A 21866-nucleotide genomic window follows, 5' to 3' on the forward strand; every position below is an offset into this window, starting at 1 on the left:
CATTCCTGCACATGCACATGGGAGTCACATTACAGTGGCACACAGAGCGGCCCGTAAATATGGTCTGAGCTACGCATGTGTGGCTCAGATCACATTACTTGTTGATAGGCATGGGGAGATATATGACCGAAGAGACTTCTAGGGTCTCTTCTGTTATAACAACCCTGCCTGTCAGTGATTTTTATAAAAAAATGACTTTACTACCACTTTAACAATGACTGTTTTCCACTTCATGGCAGAGTAAGGCACTGGTGATTTAATCAGGGTCTCTCAGTTGCATCATGGGAATGTTATATCATGTCCTTCTCAGATGATGCACTGTCAGGAAGTAGACTCAGTTCCAGGAGGTAAAGGAAGTTTGATTAATTTGTATTTAGGAAAAATGGCCATCGTGAGAAGAATGAAAAAAAAAAAAAAAGAAAACATTTTTTTGCAAAGAATAAAAAGCCTACATCTAGAAGTATCTGTTTTTGGGCGAATGGCGCGCTGTCGTCACCCAAGAAGCTCCTAACGTTCCCCCAGTGGACAGGTGCCTGAGAGTATTGTGTACCGGCTGGCACATTAGATTTAAGGCAAATTTTAAACTGCATAACCAAGTGCAATTTTAACCTTTTAAATAAATTTTCTACACATTTAATGCACTATGTGGAGCTGTCACTGTTTTTTACATGGTGGGCATTGATGCTGCTGAAATTTCTTGGAAAACTAGATACATCAGGACTGCATATCTGAAACTGAGATTGGGACCTACTATATGCGGTTTCTGATCCCATGTCATAAGGGATCGTGGGAATTTGGTAAGAAGCCAATCTAAGTCTGGTGGAGGAGATGTCACTCTTTTCTTTTGGACAGGTTTACAACCAATCTGTAATGTGGCACAGATGCACGGGTGTTTGGACATATTACCTGCTATTTAATGGACTCTTCATTTTCAACATTTTGGACTGTTTATTAACTCATTCAGAGCCAAAACCCATATGTAGCTGATGGTTTTTGATTCAAGTGCCTTTTGTTTTTGTTTATTTCTCTTGAAAATCACCATCACTATGATTGCTGAGGGATTTTGCACCCTAGTGGCCATCACGGTCACTTTTGATATAGCAGCCAGCCTTTCACTTATATCACTATAGATCACCCACTTGCATACGTTTGTGTTTGTCAAGAAGGGTGGTTGAGGTAGCCCGATTTATATTTTTCTTCTGTTTTGTAGACTGATATTACTAAGCCATTGGAAATGTGCATTTACTGTAATTTTTAAGGGAAGGGTGCAGTTCCTATTCTAAAGTACTATAATCTTTCTTTGCTGGAATTCAGTAGACATTATGTGGCCCCATGAAGACCAATTCCATTGTAAAATAGGCTGCACACCATGCTGATGTCCCAGCATTGTTGAAATTCAGAATGCGTACACAGCTTATAGAGGAAATACCAAAAAATCTAATAGTTCATTACCTGGACAGTTGGGCTGAGCACAATAGAAATATTTTGTATATTCATTTTAGTTTCAAGTTCTTTCTCTATGACATGGTCCATGTGAACAATTAACCATGAAATCAAGTAGAGGTTGCATTCCGGCAGCTCCTTCAAGAGACGCTGACACTCTTGCAGCCTTTCAGCTTCAGAGCTTTTGCCACATGCTTCTTCAAACCGAGGCATCAGGTCTTTGGTAAGCACATTCTCAGGTAGCTCCCGCAAGTATTGCTTCAGTAGGCTGGCAACTGTATAAGGCTCATAGTCGTCAAGATTTGGAGACTCCTCTCGATCATAGGCTGCCTTCAACTCATCGACCTTTGACTTGATTCCTGAAAAGAGAACATTAATTTGAATACATTGCTTCTATGCAACAAGAAAGTGCAATGTCTAAAGGCTAACCGCAGTAACCAGTAAGATTTCAGTAGTCCGATCAGTACCAGGAAAAATATGATTGGTTGCTATGAGTTACTGCCTTTTCCCCACAATCACTGCATATCGCAATACCTGCGAAGCTTGACTGTGACCTACAGGAAATCCCGACTACACCAAAAGCCAATTTAACATTTAGAATTGTAATATAAAAATGATTTTGGAATTTATGGCTCCTAAAAATAGCATCTCTCTGATGGTACAATCCCTGCATTTTCTTTTCATTATGCATCAAGCTCTCATTGATCTCTGTATTTGAGGTGATGTATGAATTTATCCTCAAAGCTATGAAAAAAAAAAAAAAAAAATACTGTAATCCCCCCCCCCCCCCTTACCAGATCATTCAAATGGAACTTTAGTCATAAATTTACATATTGACAAAGAGCTTCCTGCTGGCCTTTCAATGTATGGCTATATAAAACATTTGAAATAAGTACCTATGCTGTTTAAAAGACAGTAATTTACTCTTTCGTCCTGTTCCTTAGTTGCATCTTTTCTTTCCACTTTGCCGAAAATTAAAGGAGTGAGGCAGTCACTAGAGGGCAATTTGCTTACAGCATTAAAGGGAAACTAAAGTTTCGGTTTAAAAAAAAAAAAGAAGAAGAGCGGCCCCGATCGTCCTCTTCTGGGGTCCCACGGCGGCTCCTCCCCGCAAGACCTAACCCCCTCTGGGAAGCTCTCTCCCGAGGGGGTTACCTTGCGGGGGGGCGCTCCCGTATGATACAGTCGGCGGCCATGGCCACCAAGTGTATGCTGCGTCATTGATTTGATTGACAGTAAAATGGGGATTGGGGGGGGGGGGGCAGTGACTGCAAGGTGTTTTTTCATCCTAAAACACAAAGGTTTACAACCCCTTTAAGGGGAGGGCGGAACCCACAAGAATAAGACAGCCTGTGCTGAGGAAGGACTGATTAGAGAGGGAGAATGAGGAAAGCAAGCAAGCTATGACAAACTATGCTGCTGGGGATATAAAAAAGAAAAGTGTATGGGCTCTTTCACATGGGGGGGGGTCTAGACGATCGGGTCCACCTGTCAGATTTTTAGGTGGACCCAATCAGACCATCCATTGCCCTCTATAGAGCGGTGGATATAAACAGACATGTGTCCGCTTACACCCACCAACATTCGATCCTATTCCCCTAAAAACAGATGGACGGGGGATCCGTTACCCATTCATCTGGTGGATTGGATGACAGGCTGAAATAAAAACGGGCAGGCGGTCTGTTGACATCCCACCATCCATAAAGAAAAGCAGGCTGTGTCTGCACAAGCGAAGCAGACGTGGACCCGTCACCCGCCTGCTCAGCAGGGATCACAGTGGATAGATCCCCTGCTGAGTAGGCGGATCCACTAGCGGAGTCCACTCGTGTGACGGAGCCCTAAGGCTTCATGTACACTCTGGCTTTTATAAATGCTTTTCTCCTGGCAAAAGAAAATCTGCTTCAAAAAGGCTGCGTTTTTACAAATGTGTTTAGGTGTGTCAAGCACTTTGACGTTCATTTCATTCTGGCCATTGAAATGAAAAAACGCACAAATGCTAAACACACCTAGCACTCACAAATTTCGGAGCGTTTATGCATTTTTCGGCCAAATTGCTCCTCTCCTGCACGTGCAAGTGATGAAGAAAAAAGTAAAACGCCTGCAAAACAGGTGTTTTTGTGCTCAAGTGTGCATAAGGGCTAAACTTACAAAGAGTGGCTTATCTTATCTACTTGATTTTATTCTCCCTCAGCAGCACTGTGAGTCTGGTGTGAGTCTGGGCACCCTGCAATGCTTGTACCTATCCCTCTTAAGCCCCGTACACACGGGCCGAATGTCGGGAGACAACAACCGGTTTAAAAAACATTTGGCCCGTGTGTGTGTCTGTCGGAAGAGCATGCTGGAAAACCAGCAGACGACCTGCTTCCAATCAGCGCTCTTAGCCGATGGCGGAAAGTGCTGAATGGAGTGTTCTGGCGGGGGGCTGTCCCCCTGTCAGAACACAACAACTCAGTGTGGAAGATAGCTGCAGATCTCACGCTGGGTTGAACGGAAAAAAAAAACTGTTAGTGTGTACCAGGCTTTACTGAGCCAATACATGCAGGCTGGAACTATACACAGAACTGACCACACACAGAATTGCAGAAAGTGACATATAATTTTTTGAGACCAAGGAGAGGGGAGAATTCTCAATGAGGAAGTGACTGCAATGGTCGCCAGCAAAGTGGTGGCCTCTGGCATTAAGAAACTGAAAAAATGTCGGAGGTAATTTACAGCACACCCTAATTTTGCTAGCATAATTATTAATGTAGAATGTTTGTTTCTTGCTAAAGAACATCATTTTTATCAAGTTGTTCCACTTTTAGTTCTCCCCTGCTGGCAGCTGTCAGCCTTCGCACCTGTAAGGTAAGCAGACAGGTCAGGGGGAAGGAAGGAGGGAGACAGTAGACACCTGCACTGGATATCCTGGGAATTCTGAGGAAAATTTGCTCCACTGTGTCTGCACCTAAAGAGGTCAGCCAAAGCTTCTTATAAAGCCTAATTTACGGTTTGTTAAAGGGTCACTAAAGGAAAAACATTTTTTTGCTGAAATGACCGTTTACAGGGTATAGAGACATAAAAGTTAACCGATTCCTTTTAAAAATGATTACAAATAGATAAAAATCAATCCTATAATGTGCCTGCAGGTTAGTTTCACTTTTAAACTGGTTTCATGTTCCTGTGAACTAGAGAGACACACAGAACAAAAACAAACAAATCCAGGGCAGGGTTTTGTTTTTAAAATGAATCCGATTGGTTCTGAGGAGTTTTAGACACACAGTAATGACAGCTTAGACCACCGTGAAAAGCTCCCAGTACTGTGGTTATAAGGAAACAGGCAACCAGGAAGTGTGGAGATCACAAAATTACAGCAACTTCAAAGCAAAAACGATCAATGAGGACATGAAACCAGTACTGCAGTAAAGGTAAAGGAAGCTATTTAGCTAAAAAAAAAAATATTTCCTTTAGTGATCCTTTAAGAATATATATATATATAAACGGATGTCCATATCCTGACCACAGCTCTGGTGCTCAGCTACGCAGTGTGAAGAAACCTTTGTTTACTTTTCTGTCCTAGTGCGGAGCTGCGGCGTGCAGGCAGCTCACACAAGTGAATGGACACGAATTGGCTGTGCAAACTCATCCGCAGCGCTCTTTTTTTTTTATTTATAGGTGTACATCAGATTGTCACAATAAGCTCTGCATCAGACAGTCAGTATCAATACACATAGTCAAAACTGAGTGTATAAAATGAGGAATGACAATGATCAAATACCGGTACAAAGAGCATCAATTGCCATTTTCAAATCATCAGTCATGTGAGCGATTTTTAATGGTTTAGAAGGTGTAAAAGAAAAAAAGGGAAGGACAAGAAAGAGGAAAGAGGAAGAAAAAAAGAACCTACAGCCAAAGAGGGCTTCTGAAGGGGGGCAGCCTCGGTATCATAAGTATTTATGAGACCATAAAAATTGTTCCCAGTAGAACCATCTACCTGCATCTTCCACAGATTTATCCTCAAGGGCAGAAGTAAAGCTGCATATCATGACAGCGCTCTACTTGAGTTTGCTTCTACTGCCAGAAATGAAGAGAACCAAGTGCCACAGCAATTGGTCCTCTGTGGGAATTATTTAAGATTGTGAAGATGTAGTGATACTTCTTTATGAAAGCTAAGGCTGCTGATGGCATAAGAATCCAACTGCAAGCTCTCCCCACTACAAATAACTGCCCGAGCCCTAACCAAGTCTCAATCCTTCCGTTACAAAATGGGTGTTCACCATTAATGCTGCATAACTAAATAAATAGGAAATCTAGAAGGGGGGAGGATGCCTCTTTTCAATTGCCATGGTAGTTATGTAGACCTGGAAACTTAGGTGTGGAGATCTAAACATCAGAAATAATTTAAAGGGTAACTGATATTTAATAGGAATAAAAAAAAGCAAATAAAAAAATTATTTGTGTTCACATGGACACAATTGGCTATTTCTTCAGAATAACAAAAAGGTAGGAATCTGCAACAAGTGCACAAACATATCAATTCGATTTTAGTTTTGTCACCCATTATATAAAATATTAGCTAGAATATGCTTGGTTTTGAGTGTGTTGAGGGTATTGTTCTGTACCTATTGGGTAGCTCCACTTGAGATGGGTATCTATGGTAGGTGGCCATGTTTGGTCCACGTGGGCTACCCTGGAGCAAAGGTTGTTCTTGTTCCTCCGTTGAGGGACCGGGGTACTTATTCTAAGGGAGGGAAGTACTGTTGAATAATATGAGCTGGTTGAATTCTGCGCCATAATATGCCAATATTGTAGCGTTTAATGTGCCTTTACTTTTTGATGACTGTAACTGCAGAAAACTAATAAACAAAGTAAAAAAAAAAAAAAGAAGAATATGCTTGGTTTCTGTGGGCAATACAGAATTGCCCTTTTCCTTTGTTTATGATATACAAAGTATGAGAATCCCTAAAAATTTATATATATATATATTACACATACATATATATATATTACACACATATATATATATATATATATATATATATATATATATATATATATATATATATATATATATATATATATATATATATATATATATATATATATATATATATATATATACATATATATACATACATACATACATACATACATACACACATACATACACATACAAATTTCCATCTACAGTACAATGTTTCTGTGAGCGAATGGTGATGTTAAAATGATAAGTTCACCTTTAGTAACATATTTAAAGTGCAACATGTAAGTTACAGGTGCTCCAGCCTCCAGCGTCCCCCCCAGTCCCCGTTTTGACAGTGATGGAAGGATCTTCTACCCCTTACCCCATTCGCCAACAGGAAGGCGTGTGGACCTAGCGCATTATCCTCAATAAACAGTTATTAATTTGATACGAAGGCAAGTATCATACTCACAAATATTGACTTGGTAAAAGCATATCAAAAAATTCCTTCACATAGGTCCATAAAAACTGTCCGCATGACATTGAACTACCTCCGTAGAGGCGTAGACTTGGCCACTCGCTGTCACCATCTAAAAAAAAAATCCAGCTTTGCTATTCATTTACAGAGTATTGTGAATGTGAAAACTACAAGTACCGACAGCCTTTGCAGCTATGGGCTTGTACCTCTCAATGAACTACCAGAGCGCTGTTGAATGTTCTGGTAGTCCATTGATTCTTCCTGTCAGAGTGTAACTGCCTGTGCGTAATGGAAGTATGGGAAGACAGATACACGGACATGTCACGATTGCTTTTGTAAAGCTGAACTTATCTTTTAAAAACCCTCATGAAGCCAACTGAAGTAAACGTAGACAAAAAAGATCAGTTCTAATACCACTAGGTTGAAATCTATACACATCCAGCTGATGTTAAGCCCATCATTTTAGCTATCTTGGCTGTATGCCCAGACATCACACTCTATTTTAAACAGGAAGAGAAAATCTAACTAACTATCTGAACTTTCTAAACAGTATATAAATGTGAAGACAGCAGATATACAAGTAAAACCTATGTAGGGAGATTTAGTTAATTCCTCTGTATCATCTGAGGCTGTTCACTTCACTGGGTGTATGGAGGGTTTGCATCCACTTTAAAGAGGAAGTAAACCCTGATGGCTTTTACTTTCTCTTTGTTTCCCTGCAAAGGTAAGGCATAATGGGCTACTATGCATCGCATAGGGGAGAATAAAATCAGAAGAGACGCCAGAGCGGAGGTTCCCCTTCAAGATCCTCAGCACACAAGTCGCACCGCAAGTCGGATCATCATGATGCGACATTCAAATGAATGGGCTCCCATAGCCATTGATTTTGAATAACCATTGATTTTGAATAGAGGCAGAAAACACGTCTGAAAGCTAGCACGGCTGAACGCATTTTTTAACGCTGCTTTTTTTCCTCTCATCCGTACTAACATAATAGCTTGTTTTTTTATAACGCCTGTGGGCATGAGGCCTAAAAGTGGCGCAGCACGAGCCATATTCCAACAGAAGTTCTAGACCACTTTTAGAATGCATGTGGGAAACTTTTACAAAATCACCCTGTGCCAGTCTCTATGAATTCCAGGAAATGTATATAGTGTTTAAGTGAGCATATCTACTTCTGATCTAAAAAAACAAACACACACCTACTAGCAGTATGGGCCCTTTAGAAAGTCACATCATTAGCTAACCATACCTGACACTCTATAGATGCCTTCACATTTCATGCCATGTTGCTCGATGAAATCCATGCACTCTCGGAACACTGCCGGTAGTCGGATCCCATCACACATCATGGTCCTTTCTGCTGCTTTAGTAAGTGGGATTCCAAACACTGGACGTGGCCTGGGCACATCTACAGGGGGAGGCTCTGGTTCTGCTGTGGGTTTCTTTTTTTTCTTTTTCTCCTTCCACTGTTTGACCACATCAGCAGCAGTCAGGTCCTTGGACTTCTTCTCTTTGTGCTTGTCTTCTTTGTGCTTCTCCTCTTTAGGCTTTTCCTTTATTTTAAAGTCTTTCTCCTTCTTCTTGGAAAAACTTGGTTTCTTAAATACATGGATCCCCTTGGATCTCTTCATTTTGGACGGGCTTTCTGCTTCATCTCCGGAGCTGTCCTCCTGGAAGGCAGCATAACCTTCCGCTGAAATACAAAAAGAAACAAGGTTATAACTGTGAACAAGTTTAAACAACACTTATACTAATAAAACTATATAATGTTTGGATTCAATGGTCTTCCTTTTTAAAATGTATTCACTAAAGAAGCATTACATAAGAAAGGATTACCAAAGCCTTTTAGGTTAGCTAGAGAGCATAGCAGAACAGCTTGCCTCAAACCACAATTTTCCCGGTTAAAATTTTCAACTAAAGAGCCAATGAAATGGCTAAAAAAAAAAAAAAATCCCATCAAAGTAGTAAATGGAGAGTCTAAAAAAAAAAAAAAAAAAAAAAAAAAAGAAGAATTGCCGAGAAACATTGAGACTGTCATAGCCCATTTTCATCATGAAAAGGATAGCTTTCAGGCCGTCATGTTTAACCTTGTTTGAAAACTTTGCTTCAGTTACATGGAACAAGCATGCAAATAAGGATTCTGGACTCTGATTTTACAGATAGACAAACGTGTTCCCAGCCAGCCCAATCATTGGCTAGCTTAACCATGTGTCTCAGGAAAGTTTGGCTTTAAAAACATAAAAATTATCCACCTGCTATCTCAAAACCAAAAAAAAAAAAATGTATATGTATATGTATATGTATATGTATATGTATATGTATATATATATATATATATGTATATATATATATATATATATATATATATATATATATATATATATATATATATATATATATATATATTTTTATTTATTTATTTATTTATTTATTTATATTATGCTACTCTTCATATTTACCTTATTCAATAAAAAAATATATATATGTTTTTTTTAAATATGACCACAATAATGATAGTATGTACAAAACCACTATATATCCCTAAGGCAAAGAATCACAGAGGAATGCAAAATACATTTGCTTTTTATAGTGGCAATTAAAATGGTTGAAATAAAACAATATCCTTTTTTGCATTGTTGTTTTCACTAGCTATGGGGCTCAAATAATAATGATGCCAACCTGCTGTTACAAACCGGCAGAATCAAATGACTAAAAAACAGAAGCTTTGGATTCAAGTAGGTCCACAAAGCACTAAACCGAGGCCGATTTCCAAACACAGAAGACACAAGAATGCAACCAACCTCCAGAGGCATACAAGTGGAAAACATGACATCTCACTAAAAGTCTTTATTCTTAAGCTCATAAAATAAAATCCTCTTCCTGGAGATTATCTTTAGGGATTTATGGTTTAAATATTCAGCTGGAATGTGCAAAACTAATTGGTGGAAAACATTAAGAGATTTTAAAGTAGATGTCAACCCTAATGGTTTACGCTGTATCTTAATTAGTTGCCATGTTTTTTTTTTTTTTTTTTTTTTTTATAAAATAACTTTTTTGGTGCATCACAGTGCTGTTGATTTTCCCTGGCCTCTTTTAGCCATTTCCTGACTACATGTATGCACTCCAGCATCAACTAATCACTGCAAAACACTTTGTTTTTGTGGGCGCACTGCACACTACAATACCAGGTATGCTTGGAGTCACTGTTTTGCATCACCATTGTTAACAAATGGAGAGTCTCTCTCTACCCTTAGGGAATTATGTGTGCGCTCGCTCTCTCCTTAAGTCTCCATCACCACAGCTCCCGGGATAGACTTTATTGGCAACCCTGGCTTTGCAGTACTGCCATACTTATGCCCCTTGCACATTGGGGCATTTTTCATGCGGTACAGCGCTAAAAATAGCGCTGCTATACCGCATGAAAAATCATGCCCTGTAGTGTTCAATGAGCAGTGCGCTAGCAGGAGCGCACCAAAAGTCCTGCTAGCCGCATTTTTACCGCGGTATAGGAGCAGTGTGTTCACCGCTCCTATACCGCGCCTTCCCATTGAAATCAATGGGAAAACGCGGTAATACCGCCCGCAACGCAGGCGGGATTAACCCTTTTTCGGCCGCTAGCGGGGGTTAAAACCTCACCACTAGCGCCTGAATATATCGCGGTAAATACGACGGTATAGCCGTGCTACAAATAGCGCGGCTATACCGTCACCGCGGCTCCACGCTGCAATGTGAAAGCAGCCTTAGGCCCCTTTCACATTGGGGCGTTTTTCATGCGGTACAGCGCTAAAAATAGCGCTGCTATACCGCATGAAAAATCATGCCCTGTAGTCTTCAATGTGAAAGCCCGAAGGCTTTCACACTGAAGCGGTGCGCTAGCAGGAGCGCTCCAAAAGTCCTGCTAGCCGCATCTTTACCGAGGTATAGGAGCGGTGTGTTCACCGCTCCTATACCGCGCCTTCCCATTGAAATCAATGGGAAAGCGCGGTAATACCGCCCGCAACGCGGGCGGTATTAACCCTTTTTCGGCCGCTAGCGGGGGTTAAAACCTCACCGCTAGCGCCCGAATATCGCGGTAAATACGACGTATAGCCGCGCTACAAATAGCGTGGCTATACCGTCACCGCGGCTGCACGCCTCAGTGTGAAAGCAGCCTTACAGTAACCGCTATATATGCCATGCGTATGGAATTTGTCCATAAAACACGTTGATCTTACTGGATGCCATCATGTCTTCAATTTAGAGCTCAATTTATATTCTGACCCTATTTACTTTTTTTGTTTTAAATCAATCATCATATATATATATATATATATATATATATATATATATATATATATATATATATATATATATTATATTATATTATATTATATTATATTATATTATATTATATTATATTATATTATATTATATATATATATATATATATATATATATACACACACATACACATACACACACATACACATACACACAAATGCTTTATGCCATCCCCATGTATATAGATTAAAATTACCAACACTCAGTGTGTGACATCCTCATGTACAGTATATAGACGAAAATACAAACAACTCATTATGCATCAACTGTATGTGTCATGTCATGTTTTTACATGTCTTGTGCCTCATCTGAAGTCCCACAAACCCCTTTCTTTATCAACTGCAATCACTGTTCAGGTCTAAGCTTCAGGTAGTGTCAACAGCAGACTATGCATGTGTAGTGTGTATTTACACAGCTAGCAGTAGTCTCTTCCAGGAGTGCATAAGACAAGGCAGGAGCACAGTTGTCACCTAAAAACGTTAAAGTGTCTTAGCAAGGCCCTTTATGGCAGGATCACCAGTTTTTTTTTTTATGAAAGCTTCAGGATTTAAAAAGATTAAATAAAACTTTTGTTTCAATAAAAACAATTTGAAAAAAAAAAAAAAAAAACTTTTGAAAATATACATGAATTCTGAACCTGAGTTTGTCATTAGTTAATTTCTCAGAAACTATCATCACTATTTCAGTGAAGGTTTTGTGGGGTCATTTAGGGAATTCTTAGGTCTGCAGAATTTTGTATTTATATGCGACTACTTTCTGTATTCATAACAATCTAACTCTTCAAGTAATCATCAAACACATCTAAAAAAATAAATACAAAAATAACTCCTATGCACGTTTCCATTGCCCTCCCATCTCCGTCATGCCTAGGTGGCAGAATGTACTGAACATTGGATGCGCAACCCCAGCAGCAAATGAATGAGCACACACAGGGTAAGGAACGAAGCAGAGTGATTGAGAGTTGCAGGGTCTGCACATTCAATATTAGGTCCATCCTGCCATCTAGGCAAGACGGAGAAGGAAGGGCTATTGAATAAGCAGCTTGATAAGTAACCATACTTCTACCACATGTAGGATTGTATAATATGGCACCGATTAAACAAACGCATAGGTTTTTTTTGACAAATGTAATTAAAAGGTGCCCTAACCTTTTAAACAAAAGCATAACATAACCAGACCACATCTCATTCTGGACAGAGGCACCACAAAAATGTTTTTATTTTTTTATTTTACTGAAAGCAAGTCATATTTTTACAATGCACTTCAGATTAGGCATAACAAGTTTGAGTCAAAAGAGATCATTTTAATTGACAACCTCAATCAATGCATTTTTGCCTCCTCAAAAGGATGAGCACCAGGACACAATTTACAGGAAACTGTACAAAAAAAGAACATGGATTCTGTATGATAAAATGTTTTGTATATTATACACCCTTAATCAACTTTTTAATTTAACACAAAGGACTCCATCAAACACTACATTTGGACAGAGTTATCCTTTAAAACTTTGCTGCCACAAAGACAATTTTCTAATGTGTCACTCTCAGTCCTCAAGAACCCGTCAGCCAGCCATTATGCCAACGCTCTCCATCAATAAGGATAAGAAATCTCTCATGAGAGAAACATAACAGGCTGCCAAATGCCGACGACTTCTAACTTCCTAGCTGTTATTTTGTCCCTCTTACTTCAATATTTTGAGTCAATAACTCAGAAAACATGAAAAAGAAGGACTTCAGACTTTCCTGACCTATCAGTATAATAGCCAAGCAAGTAGCATTTTCAGGTAATCAGTAATGGCATGCTTCATATTTTCTTCTTGTAATCTTTACTTAAAGACCAGTAGAGAAGAAGGAATTGTATATTATAAGATATAAAACCAATAGAATCACTGGGAGGCAAGTACTTGGGCTGGTAATGACTTAAGCCAGCCATACATTGATTGAAATTCGGTTGAGATGAGATCCAGCTATGGGCAGACTGATTGTATCCAAGTTGATTCAATCAATCGACTTGGGTACAACTAGCATGTTGATTTTTTTACACGCGATTACTGCAGGTAGTTAAAGCCGCTAGCAGTAATCATTCGTTCTGCCGGCCGGTAAGGCCTTTTTAACCTTTTAACACCTATGCTTACTAACCTGTGTAGAAAAGATGTATATCCTTACCTATCAGCCCGCTCCGGTCTGATCACATGATCCCTTGTGTTAGACAGAGGTGGCTGCAGGGGAGAGGAGAGAGCAATCACCAATAGTTGGGAATGCACAGGAGCAGCGACTGACCAACATAATACAGTCTACAAAGACTAAGACTGAGAAAGACTAGTCACTTCAAACCTTTAAAATAAGAGGGTGATGATATAAGTAAAGGGTATTATAGGCTGTCATCTCAAGTAATGAATCAGCTATTAAAAATAAGGCCAAGCAGCCTCAAGCAGACTACACCCTATGTGCACCTCTGATTATGGCATCGGATATAATTCCTGTTTACTACAGGAGACTTTGCCGGCTCAATACAGCATGTCACACGAGGAAAAGCAACACTTCCCATGTCTAAAACCAATACTGTCATAAAAATAAAGAATATGTAGAAGGATGGGAAGAGGGAAGACTGTCTTGATCGAAGTGTTTCTCCCCCCCCCCCAAATACCTGGCATACTTATGAGCCATTGACAGAATGGGAACAGGAGTGATGTATGGTTTAGTGTGGGTGGACATTGCCACATAATTTGGGAGAGGTCGGAATCATTCTATCCATCCCTGTACATGAGGTTTCCCTCAAGCAGCCAATTTATTTTTGTGTCTGCTGCTTACTATATTTATGTTGTGCTACAGACATATTAGCTATGCATATTTTATAGATGGCAATATTTTTGTAGCTGTAACAAATACAGCTATCCGGTTATAATTAAGTTTTAGTGCAAGTAAATAATTGTTATAAGTAGCATAATAAAAATACTTCTAGGCTTAAAGATGAAACTCCACTTTAGCTGTGAAAAAAAAAAAAATCTCCATGTCAGTTTTATGCAGTTCAGTGCAAGGAGTTGAGCAGACATCGCTGCAGAGATTAGAATTATTTTATATATACCGTATTTATCGGCGTATAACACGCACCCTAACTTTAAGAGGGAAGTTTCAGGAAAAAACTTTCCACAGCCCCCTGCGTATAACACGCAGGCACAGTTTACCCTCTATTTTCAGGGTAAAAAAGTGAGTGTTATACACACACACACACTAATATATATATATATATATATATATATATATATATATATATATATATATATATATATATATATATATATATATAGTGTGTGCGTATATATATATATATATATATATAACACACACACACACACATATATAATAAAAAAAAAAATGTTTTTGCTATGTATACAATTACTCGATTGTTCAGTGTTTTAAGATAATATACTCTACCAGGAAAAGCAGTTCGCTAATCTCAAACATAAAAAATTACAGTGTACACTGTATTATGCAAACTTATTATCCTGTTTTGGAAAAAGGCTGCAGCCCCAACTTTAGCAGCTTAGAAGCCATTGGTTAACAGAGTCCTCCCTTTTTATAAAGCAACCTACTTGAATAAATGTGTAAAAAAGGGGGTATAGTACTGCGCTGCCGAAACAAGTGAAACAAAAAAAGCTGCCAGCACCAACAAACTGAAAATTTGTGACAAGATATAGGAAATGGAACAAGTGCAGCGCTAATAATGAACTAATAAAATGTAAAGCAAGCTGAATGCAGTATAAAATATAAATGGTGAATAAACATAAATTAACACCAATGCATGTGGGTAAGTGCTAATACCAAATAGAGCATGTTTCACAGCAAACTTAAAAACTCTGTCTCAACGGTGAATAAACATAGCATTATCACCAATGTATGTGAGTAAGTGCTAATCGCAAAATAGGGCATGGATGAAAAAATTTCTTTGCAACAAATGATGAAAGAACTCTGTCTCAATACTGATCTCACAAACATGCAGGCGTGTGAATAATCATCAAATCAGTGTCGTATGCATGACAGGCTGGACAGTCAGTGTATTGATCCACTAGGTAGGCCAAACAGCTGGTATAAATCCTGACGTTTAAGCAGATAATATCATTTGCATGAGTCAAAACAGCATAAGGGTACATTTCCTATTGAATGAATGTGTACCTTAAAAAAGTTTGATATGGTGTGTGTGGGGTTGTTTCGAGTCTCTACTCACTGTCTAACTGTATTCATAACTTACTTCACATGGTTGACTGTCAACTTGTTTAAATTATGCTAAACGTTACTGTATTGTTCTCTAGAAGATTTAACTGTATATGTGCTGCTTTCCTCCTATTGTGGCAGATGATGTATGGAATTTGCCATTAAAGTGGATGTAAACCAGATTCAAGGAATTGGAGCTGAGCACATATCTGCAGCATTTTCTTATCTCTCGTCAAAGTACTATGTCCCATAGCCTTCTCCTGCTCCGTTCTAATATCAGCATGATAACTTCTGACAAGTTCCCTGTCAACTGAGATAAAAGCAGCCTGAGTTTTGTGTTGGGGGGGGGGGGGGGGGCTATAAAAAGATTAGCAGTGTGCTGAACTATTCAATGAACAGTTCTGAAAGTCTCTACCTATGAGGAGAAGGGATGCATTTCCTCCAATCAGCTGTCATGGCTGTATGCCCAGGCTTCACTACAGTGCTGAACAGGAAGAGAAAATCTAACATGATCTGAACTTTCTAAAGAATATATACAGATGAAGACAGCAGATATGAAAGTAAAACTTATGTAGGGAGATTTGTTTCATCCCTGTGTATCATCTGAGGCGGTTAATTTCACTGGTTATATGTGAGGGTTTACATCTAACCAAGTCACCTCTATCTTCTGTATGCAGAGACGTCTTACATCCTAGACTCTCCTTTGCATAGGGAGTGTGCTGTATTAGTCACAGGTACTGTTATATTGTATACTGCGGTTTTTCTTTTTGTTTTTTTGCCATTTCTGACATGTACTCAATGTTTTGTACTTTTTTTTCAAAAACTGAATACATACAAAAAAAAATAAAAAAAAAATACATTGTAGGTCTACAAAAGCTGCCAATAACCATGGCTACAATAAAATCATATTAGTATTTAAGTTCATTTTTACAGACTGATGGCAAACAGGTGACTATACAGGGCGTGCAGTATAAGATGGTTATACTACAGTTATCAAAAAAAAAATTAACCTCAGTGGAGTTGGCCCTACTACAAGCAGTGTAAAAACAAATCCCAAATTCCTGGTGCTCCTTCCAGAGGGCAAAATATCAGTCTGTAGAACCACAAAAAACTAAGTAAACATTGCATCTTCATAGTTACATAAAATGTTTTAGTGGATCTCTACATCTGCCTTTGCATTGTATCATAACATATGTCTATATGCCTAGTACACATGATAAAAATATTGAACGAGGTGCATGCGTGCGATCATGGGAAATGGCAGCATAATCACCATCTCTGTGCCACCGGACCTCCAAGACTCGACTGACGCAGCACTGATCCCACTCCGACACAACATTGAGCTCCTGCGGCTGGTGACATCGCCGGGCGAAAAGTACAGAACACAAAAGTATAAGCAGAAACAGCGTTCCCAGCAGAAAGCCACCCCCCGCCACTGTAAAAGGCAAGATGGCGCCTGAATCTCCTGTGCCTGATAACTCCACAAGGCTTTCAGCAATGGGACCAGCTTCCCCAATAGACAGCCTGCTGCAGTTCCTCATGGATCTGGTAAGCCCTGTGGCTTCCAAGCACTGGCTTTCTAAATTCAGATCCATAGTGCAGGATGAGATCTCCAAGGCCTCCCGCAAGTAAAGAATGGAAATAGCTACTACAGTGCTGGGAGGGTCACGAGGATGAGGTTGAATATTGAACTTGAAAATCTGCCTGATAAGCTAGAGGATGCTGAAAATAAGGCCTGCAGGGATAACCTTTGCATCTGTGGTATCCTGGAGGTCATAACTGACTTACAGGACACTGCCACTGCTTTCTTTCAGGAACTGGCTCCAGAGCTCCCACTTGAACGCATGGAATTTGACCGCATCCATAAATCCCTTGCCCCCAAACCTACAGAATGTCCACCAAGAGATGTCATGAAATTACATTATTAATGTACAAAAGAAAGACTCTTACAAGCAGCAAGGGAGCACCGTGATCTCTTTTTTTAAGGGAAATCACTACAACTGTTTGTGGACCTTTCTCTGGTCCTGTTCTGTTGCACTAAACAGATAGCTGATCCAAACGGTAGATACCTTCTGCTTCAGGGTTCCATTCAAGATACTGAGGTCACTATTATGGCCTACTACGCTCCCAATTCCAACCCAGTGCCTTTTCTGACTCATGTCTGCACCTTGTTGACATCACAACAAAAAGGTACTCTCCTCTTGGCAGGAGACTAATGTGACCTTAAATCCCATCCTGGACAAATATATCCCTTGGAAAGAATAGCTGCATCACCTGATGCCAGAAAATTCTCTCAATGCTTGCAATCTCATGATCTAGTGGATCTTTGGAGAAAATTGTATCCAGTGGGTAGAGATTACACTTATTACGCTCATCCTCTTCATTCTCCCTCTGGAAATTGACCACATGTTTATGTTACGTAAACATCTTCCCCTGGTATGCTCCACATCCATCCCGGCTTCCCCTTGGTCAGATCATGACCCCGTTTTAGTTCTTTGCCGTTCTCCATCATGTATCTCGCCTTAAGTCAATCTTTTCTACTTTAAACAATCTAACTCCCGCTAACTGTAAATTATTGGATCAGGCTCGCATGGAATTGGATCTATGTTTTACTGTTAATACTGAACGCACTTTACGCTGGTCCCACCAGAAATTGTGAGCCATAGCGAATAAACCAAATGTGATGGCAAACAGGTTGCGCACCTTTACCCCTAACTTTTCTCTTATCACTTTACGTACCCGCATTAACATTCTCACTAGCAACCCCACTAGGTAGGGTTGTCCCGATACTGATACTAGTATCTGTACTGAGCATTTGCCCGAGTACTTGTACTCTGGCAAATGCTCCGATGCTTCACCGATACCTGGACAGTCAGGGTGATCAGTGCAGTGGGGGAGTTACAGGCACCGATCACCGCTGACTGTCCCTGTATCCTCCTCCAGCTCCCTTCGTTCTGCTGCTGTCCCCCCTCTGTGCTGCCGTGTCTCCCTCAATGCTGCTTTGTGTACCCAGCCATGCTGCCATGTCCCCCGCTGTGCTGCCATGTCCCCCTCGATGTGTCAGGATGGAGAGCGGAGGTAGGAGCCGGTAAATCCAGCTCTTATCTTTTCCGAATCTACAGAGTCAGTGATCACATAACAAACATCGTAAACTGTGTTTACAATGTTTCAGTTTATGAATGAAGAGAAGCCGCTGTGTTCCCTCCATTCATTTTCAGCGCAGCTGAAGCTGCAGAGAAATGGACAGGGGAATCTGTGTCCCTAGTCCCTTTCCCTGTCTCAAAGGAGAGATGTCAGAGGTCTGTTAAGACCCCTGATATCTCACCAAAGCCCCCCAACAGGGCTGATAAAAAAAATTGCAATGAATACAAAAATTCAATTGTTAAAAAAAAAAAAATACACACTGACACTGTAAACCTCCGCACCCCCCTTTAAAAAAAAGAAAGCATTGTAAAAAAAAAAAAATTGATTAAAAAAATAATTAAATAAATTGTAAAAAAAAAAAAAAAAAAAATACTGTGCCCGTCACATAACATAAAAAAAAAAAACAGTCAAGCAAATATTCAGCACATAGAAACTTTTTTGCAACGCCTCACGCTGCCTACATTATCTACAGCAGTGTTTCCCAACTCCAGTCCTCAAGGCACACCAACAGGTCATGTTTTCAGGCTTTCCATTATTTTGCACAGGTGATTTGATCAGTTTCACTGCCTTAGTAATTACCACAGCCGTTTCATCTGAGGGAAATCCTGAAAACATGACCTCTTGGTGTGCCTTGAGGACTGGAGTTGGGAAACACTGATCTACAGCACATTTGTCCCTTATAGATTGTGATATCAAACTATCAGAAAATAGGTTGGCAGATGGACTTTATAGGCATAAACACAGATATGCATTAAAAATACATTTAGCACAAAAAGCATACAAAATAAATTACATTAAAATTCATTGGCTATTCATAAATATGCCTTGAAACAAGAATAACACACCACCTGCATATCATATAATATACGTAGATTGAGGGACCCACAGTACACAGGGGGTCGTTTATTTGATGTCCTGTGTATGCGGGGTGTTCTATGTAGGGAAGACGGCTTAACACTTTTGGCAACACATTAATGATCATGTTTACTACTCCAGTAATGGGAAAACTCTGACTCCTGTCAGCAGACATCTAGACCTCCAACACAGGTTTGATATGTCTCATTCATTGCTCTAGCAGTAATCCCCAAAGATTCACAAGGAGGGAACTGGGACAAAATTAATTTTGCAGAAAGAGACCCTATGGATCGAACGGCTAAATGCTATTCACGCACCGGGCATTAACGAGACGCAGTCGTACAAACCTTTTCTTTAAGATTTGTGTTGGAACTTCCTATATGAGTTTTTGTCATATACTCTATATTGTGATTCCAACCCCGTTTCTTAAATCAGACCCCTCTTTTTCTTCCCTCCTGCAAGAAGAATAGTACCTAAGGTATATGGCTATGCATGTACATCTATAGCCCGTTTGTATAGTTTTATTTTAGAATTTTTATATTTAGAAATTGTATATACCTCAAAAAATTGGATATTCCTCTCTGTAAATATTACAGCCATCTACAACTTAGGATTTCATCAGTTTTTGGAGAAAGTGCCCGACGACTTCGTACATGTAAACCCCTTTTAAGAAATAAAAAAAAACATCTGTAGGACCCGCCCCCACTCCCTGGATTTCACATCGTTGGTTTATTCAGTATTTCCTTTAGGAAACCCCCAGTGCGACCCTATCACCTGCCATGGGAAACAGATTTAGGGAAAAAATAAGATCCAGAGGACTGGCAGATCAGGACAATTGCTCTCTAAAAGTTCTAAGAATGTTCTCAACCTGAAGAATGCTTATAAAGTACTGTACAGATGGTACTATATGCTAGCTAGGCTGGGCCGATTTATTCCATTCTACTCCCCTGTGTTTCCAGGGATGCTCCCAGGAAGGCACCATGGCACACATCTGGTGGTCTTGTCCCAAGGTATGCAGACTATGGTTCAGAGTATGTGCCCTTCTTTATAACATATTTCACACCAACATCAAACGGGATCACTATGAGGCCTTTATTTATACGCTGATATTTGTACTGCTCCATTCAGAATTGCATCTTTTTACTTGAAATAAAAGAACTATTGTAAGGACTTGGAAAACTCCTGCACTTTTTTTTGAAGCGGTTAAGAACCGAATGAACGACATTATGGTCAATGAAAAGTTGACCGCATTAGCTTCAGACACACAATACATTTCTCAAGGTCTGGCAACCTTGGATCGCTTATACCCACAACTCCAGATTCAATAACCACCATTTGATTTGATGACACTCTGGTGTTCACCCCGTAAGACTCCACTTTTCTTCCACCCCCTCTTTCCCTTCTGGCTCCCCTTTGCCTTACTTACCTATATTTCCCCCCATTTCCCTTACTATGTATCTTTATTTTTAAAGCCCACCAGGCTATAGGGCAAGGATTGGGTGTGGATGGTTACAGTGAATGTATCCTTTAAGATTGGAGGGTGCACTTCTCAATATGGATGTCAAACTTTAATAAGTTTCTATGTTTTTGGTTTCTAATTAAGCAGGAAGTTGTTTTAGTTCATCATACGATACAACCAGGGAGCTCGGGCCCTTTTAACCAGACTTTTGGATATTCGTTATGATGCTAAATGGAACTCGGAAGCTCTGCAACTATCTTGTTTTATCCTTTTTTTGGGATTTTTTCTCCACTTATGTGATATATAATGTAATCTCATTGTTTATTTAACTTACCTGTTCGAATTATTTTGCAAATAAAATCTTTCGTAAAGGAAAAAAAAAAAAAAATATATTGAACCAATGATTGTCCTTTATTTGCATGCTAGCCTAATTTTGAAAACCCATAGAATACTAAAGTTATAAAAAATTTAATTTGACAGAATACAACTTCGGAATTGATGTAATATATTGTATTGTAATGCATTCCTTCTTTTCCGAGCATGCGTGGTCTTTATTTTAGCATGCTGTTACTTGCAATATGATCAATGGAAATATTTCAGTGTTATGAAGTAGAACCGTAGACAACTTTTTTAGTCTTGGACACAGCAGCAAAGCATTTGTTTTTTTGGAAAGTGTTAGGGATATTGTTCTTACGTCATGTTGTTTCACCAAAGGAAAATGTCCATAACACAGACAGAAGTTAAAGACTTATGCTACAATTAAAAGGTCAAGTTCACTTTAAAAAAAATAAAAAATAAAATAACTTTTGTAGGAGTCTGGAAAGCAAGGGCTGTCGATACTGGTAGTTCAATGACTCACAGGGATCTGTGAATCAATGACAGGGCCTTGTGGATGGAGCCCCTCTCGGCCACGTTCTTCCTAAAAATGTGACAGCAGGTACAGGGAAAAGATCCCTGGCCTGCTGTCACGGGGAGTGCGGAGACCGGGAACATGCAACTTGTTCCCAAAGGTGA

The 21866-nt window shown here is 39.5% G+C and overlaps 1 protein-coding gene across 3 annotated transcripts in view; it reads right to left on the reverse strand.

Moving 5' to 3' along the window:
- RALBP1 (ralA binding protein 1) overlaps positions 1-21866 on the reverse strand; it is a 67511-nt gene that overhangs the window by 21052 nt on the left and 24593 nt on the right. For 2 of the 3 annotated variants that reach the window (XM_040353963.1, XM_040353962.1), the window contains exons 3-4: positions 8113-8556; positions 1453-1802 (exon numbers count right to left, since the gene is read on the reverse strand). In XM_040353963.1, coding sequence (XP_040209897.1) covers positions 1453-1802; positions 8113-8556 — 794 coding nt within the window. Of the gene's footprint in view, positions 1-1452; positions 1803-8112; positions 8557-13348; positions 13499-21866 lie in introns of those variants that run through there. The other variant, XM_040353964.1, reaches the window with a different exon arrangement.

Source organism: Rana temporaria, chromosome 5, assembly GCF_905171775.1.
Source record: "Rana temporaria chromosome 5, aRanTem1.1, whole genome shotgun sequence".
Taxonomy (NCBI): Eukaryota; Metazoa; Chordata; class Amphibia; order Anura; family Ranidae; genus Rana; species Rana temporaria.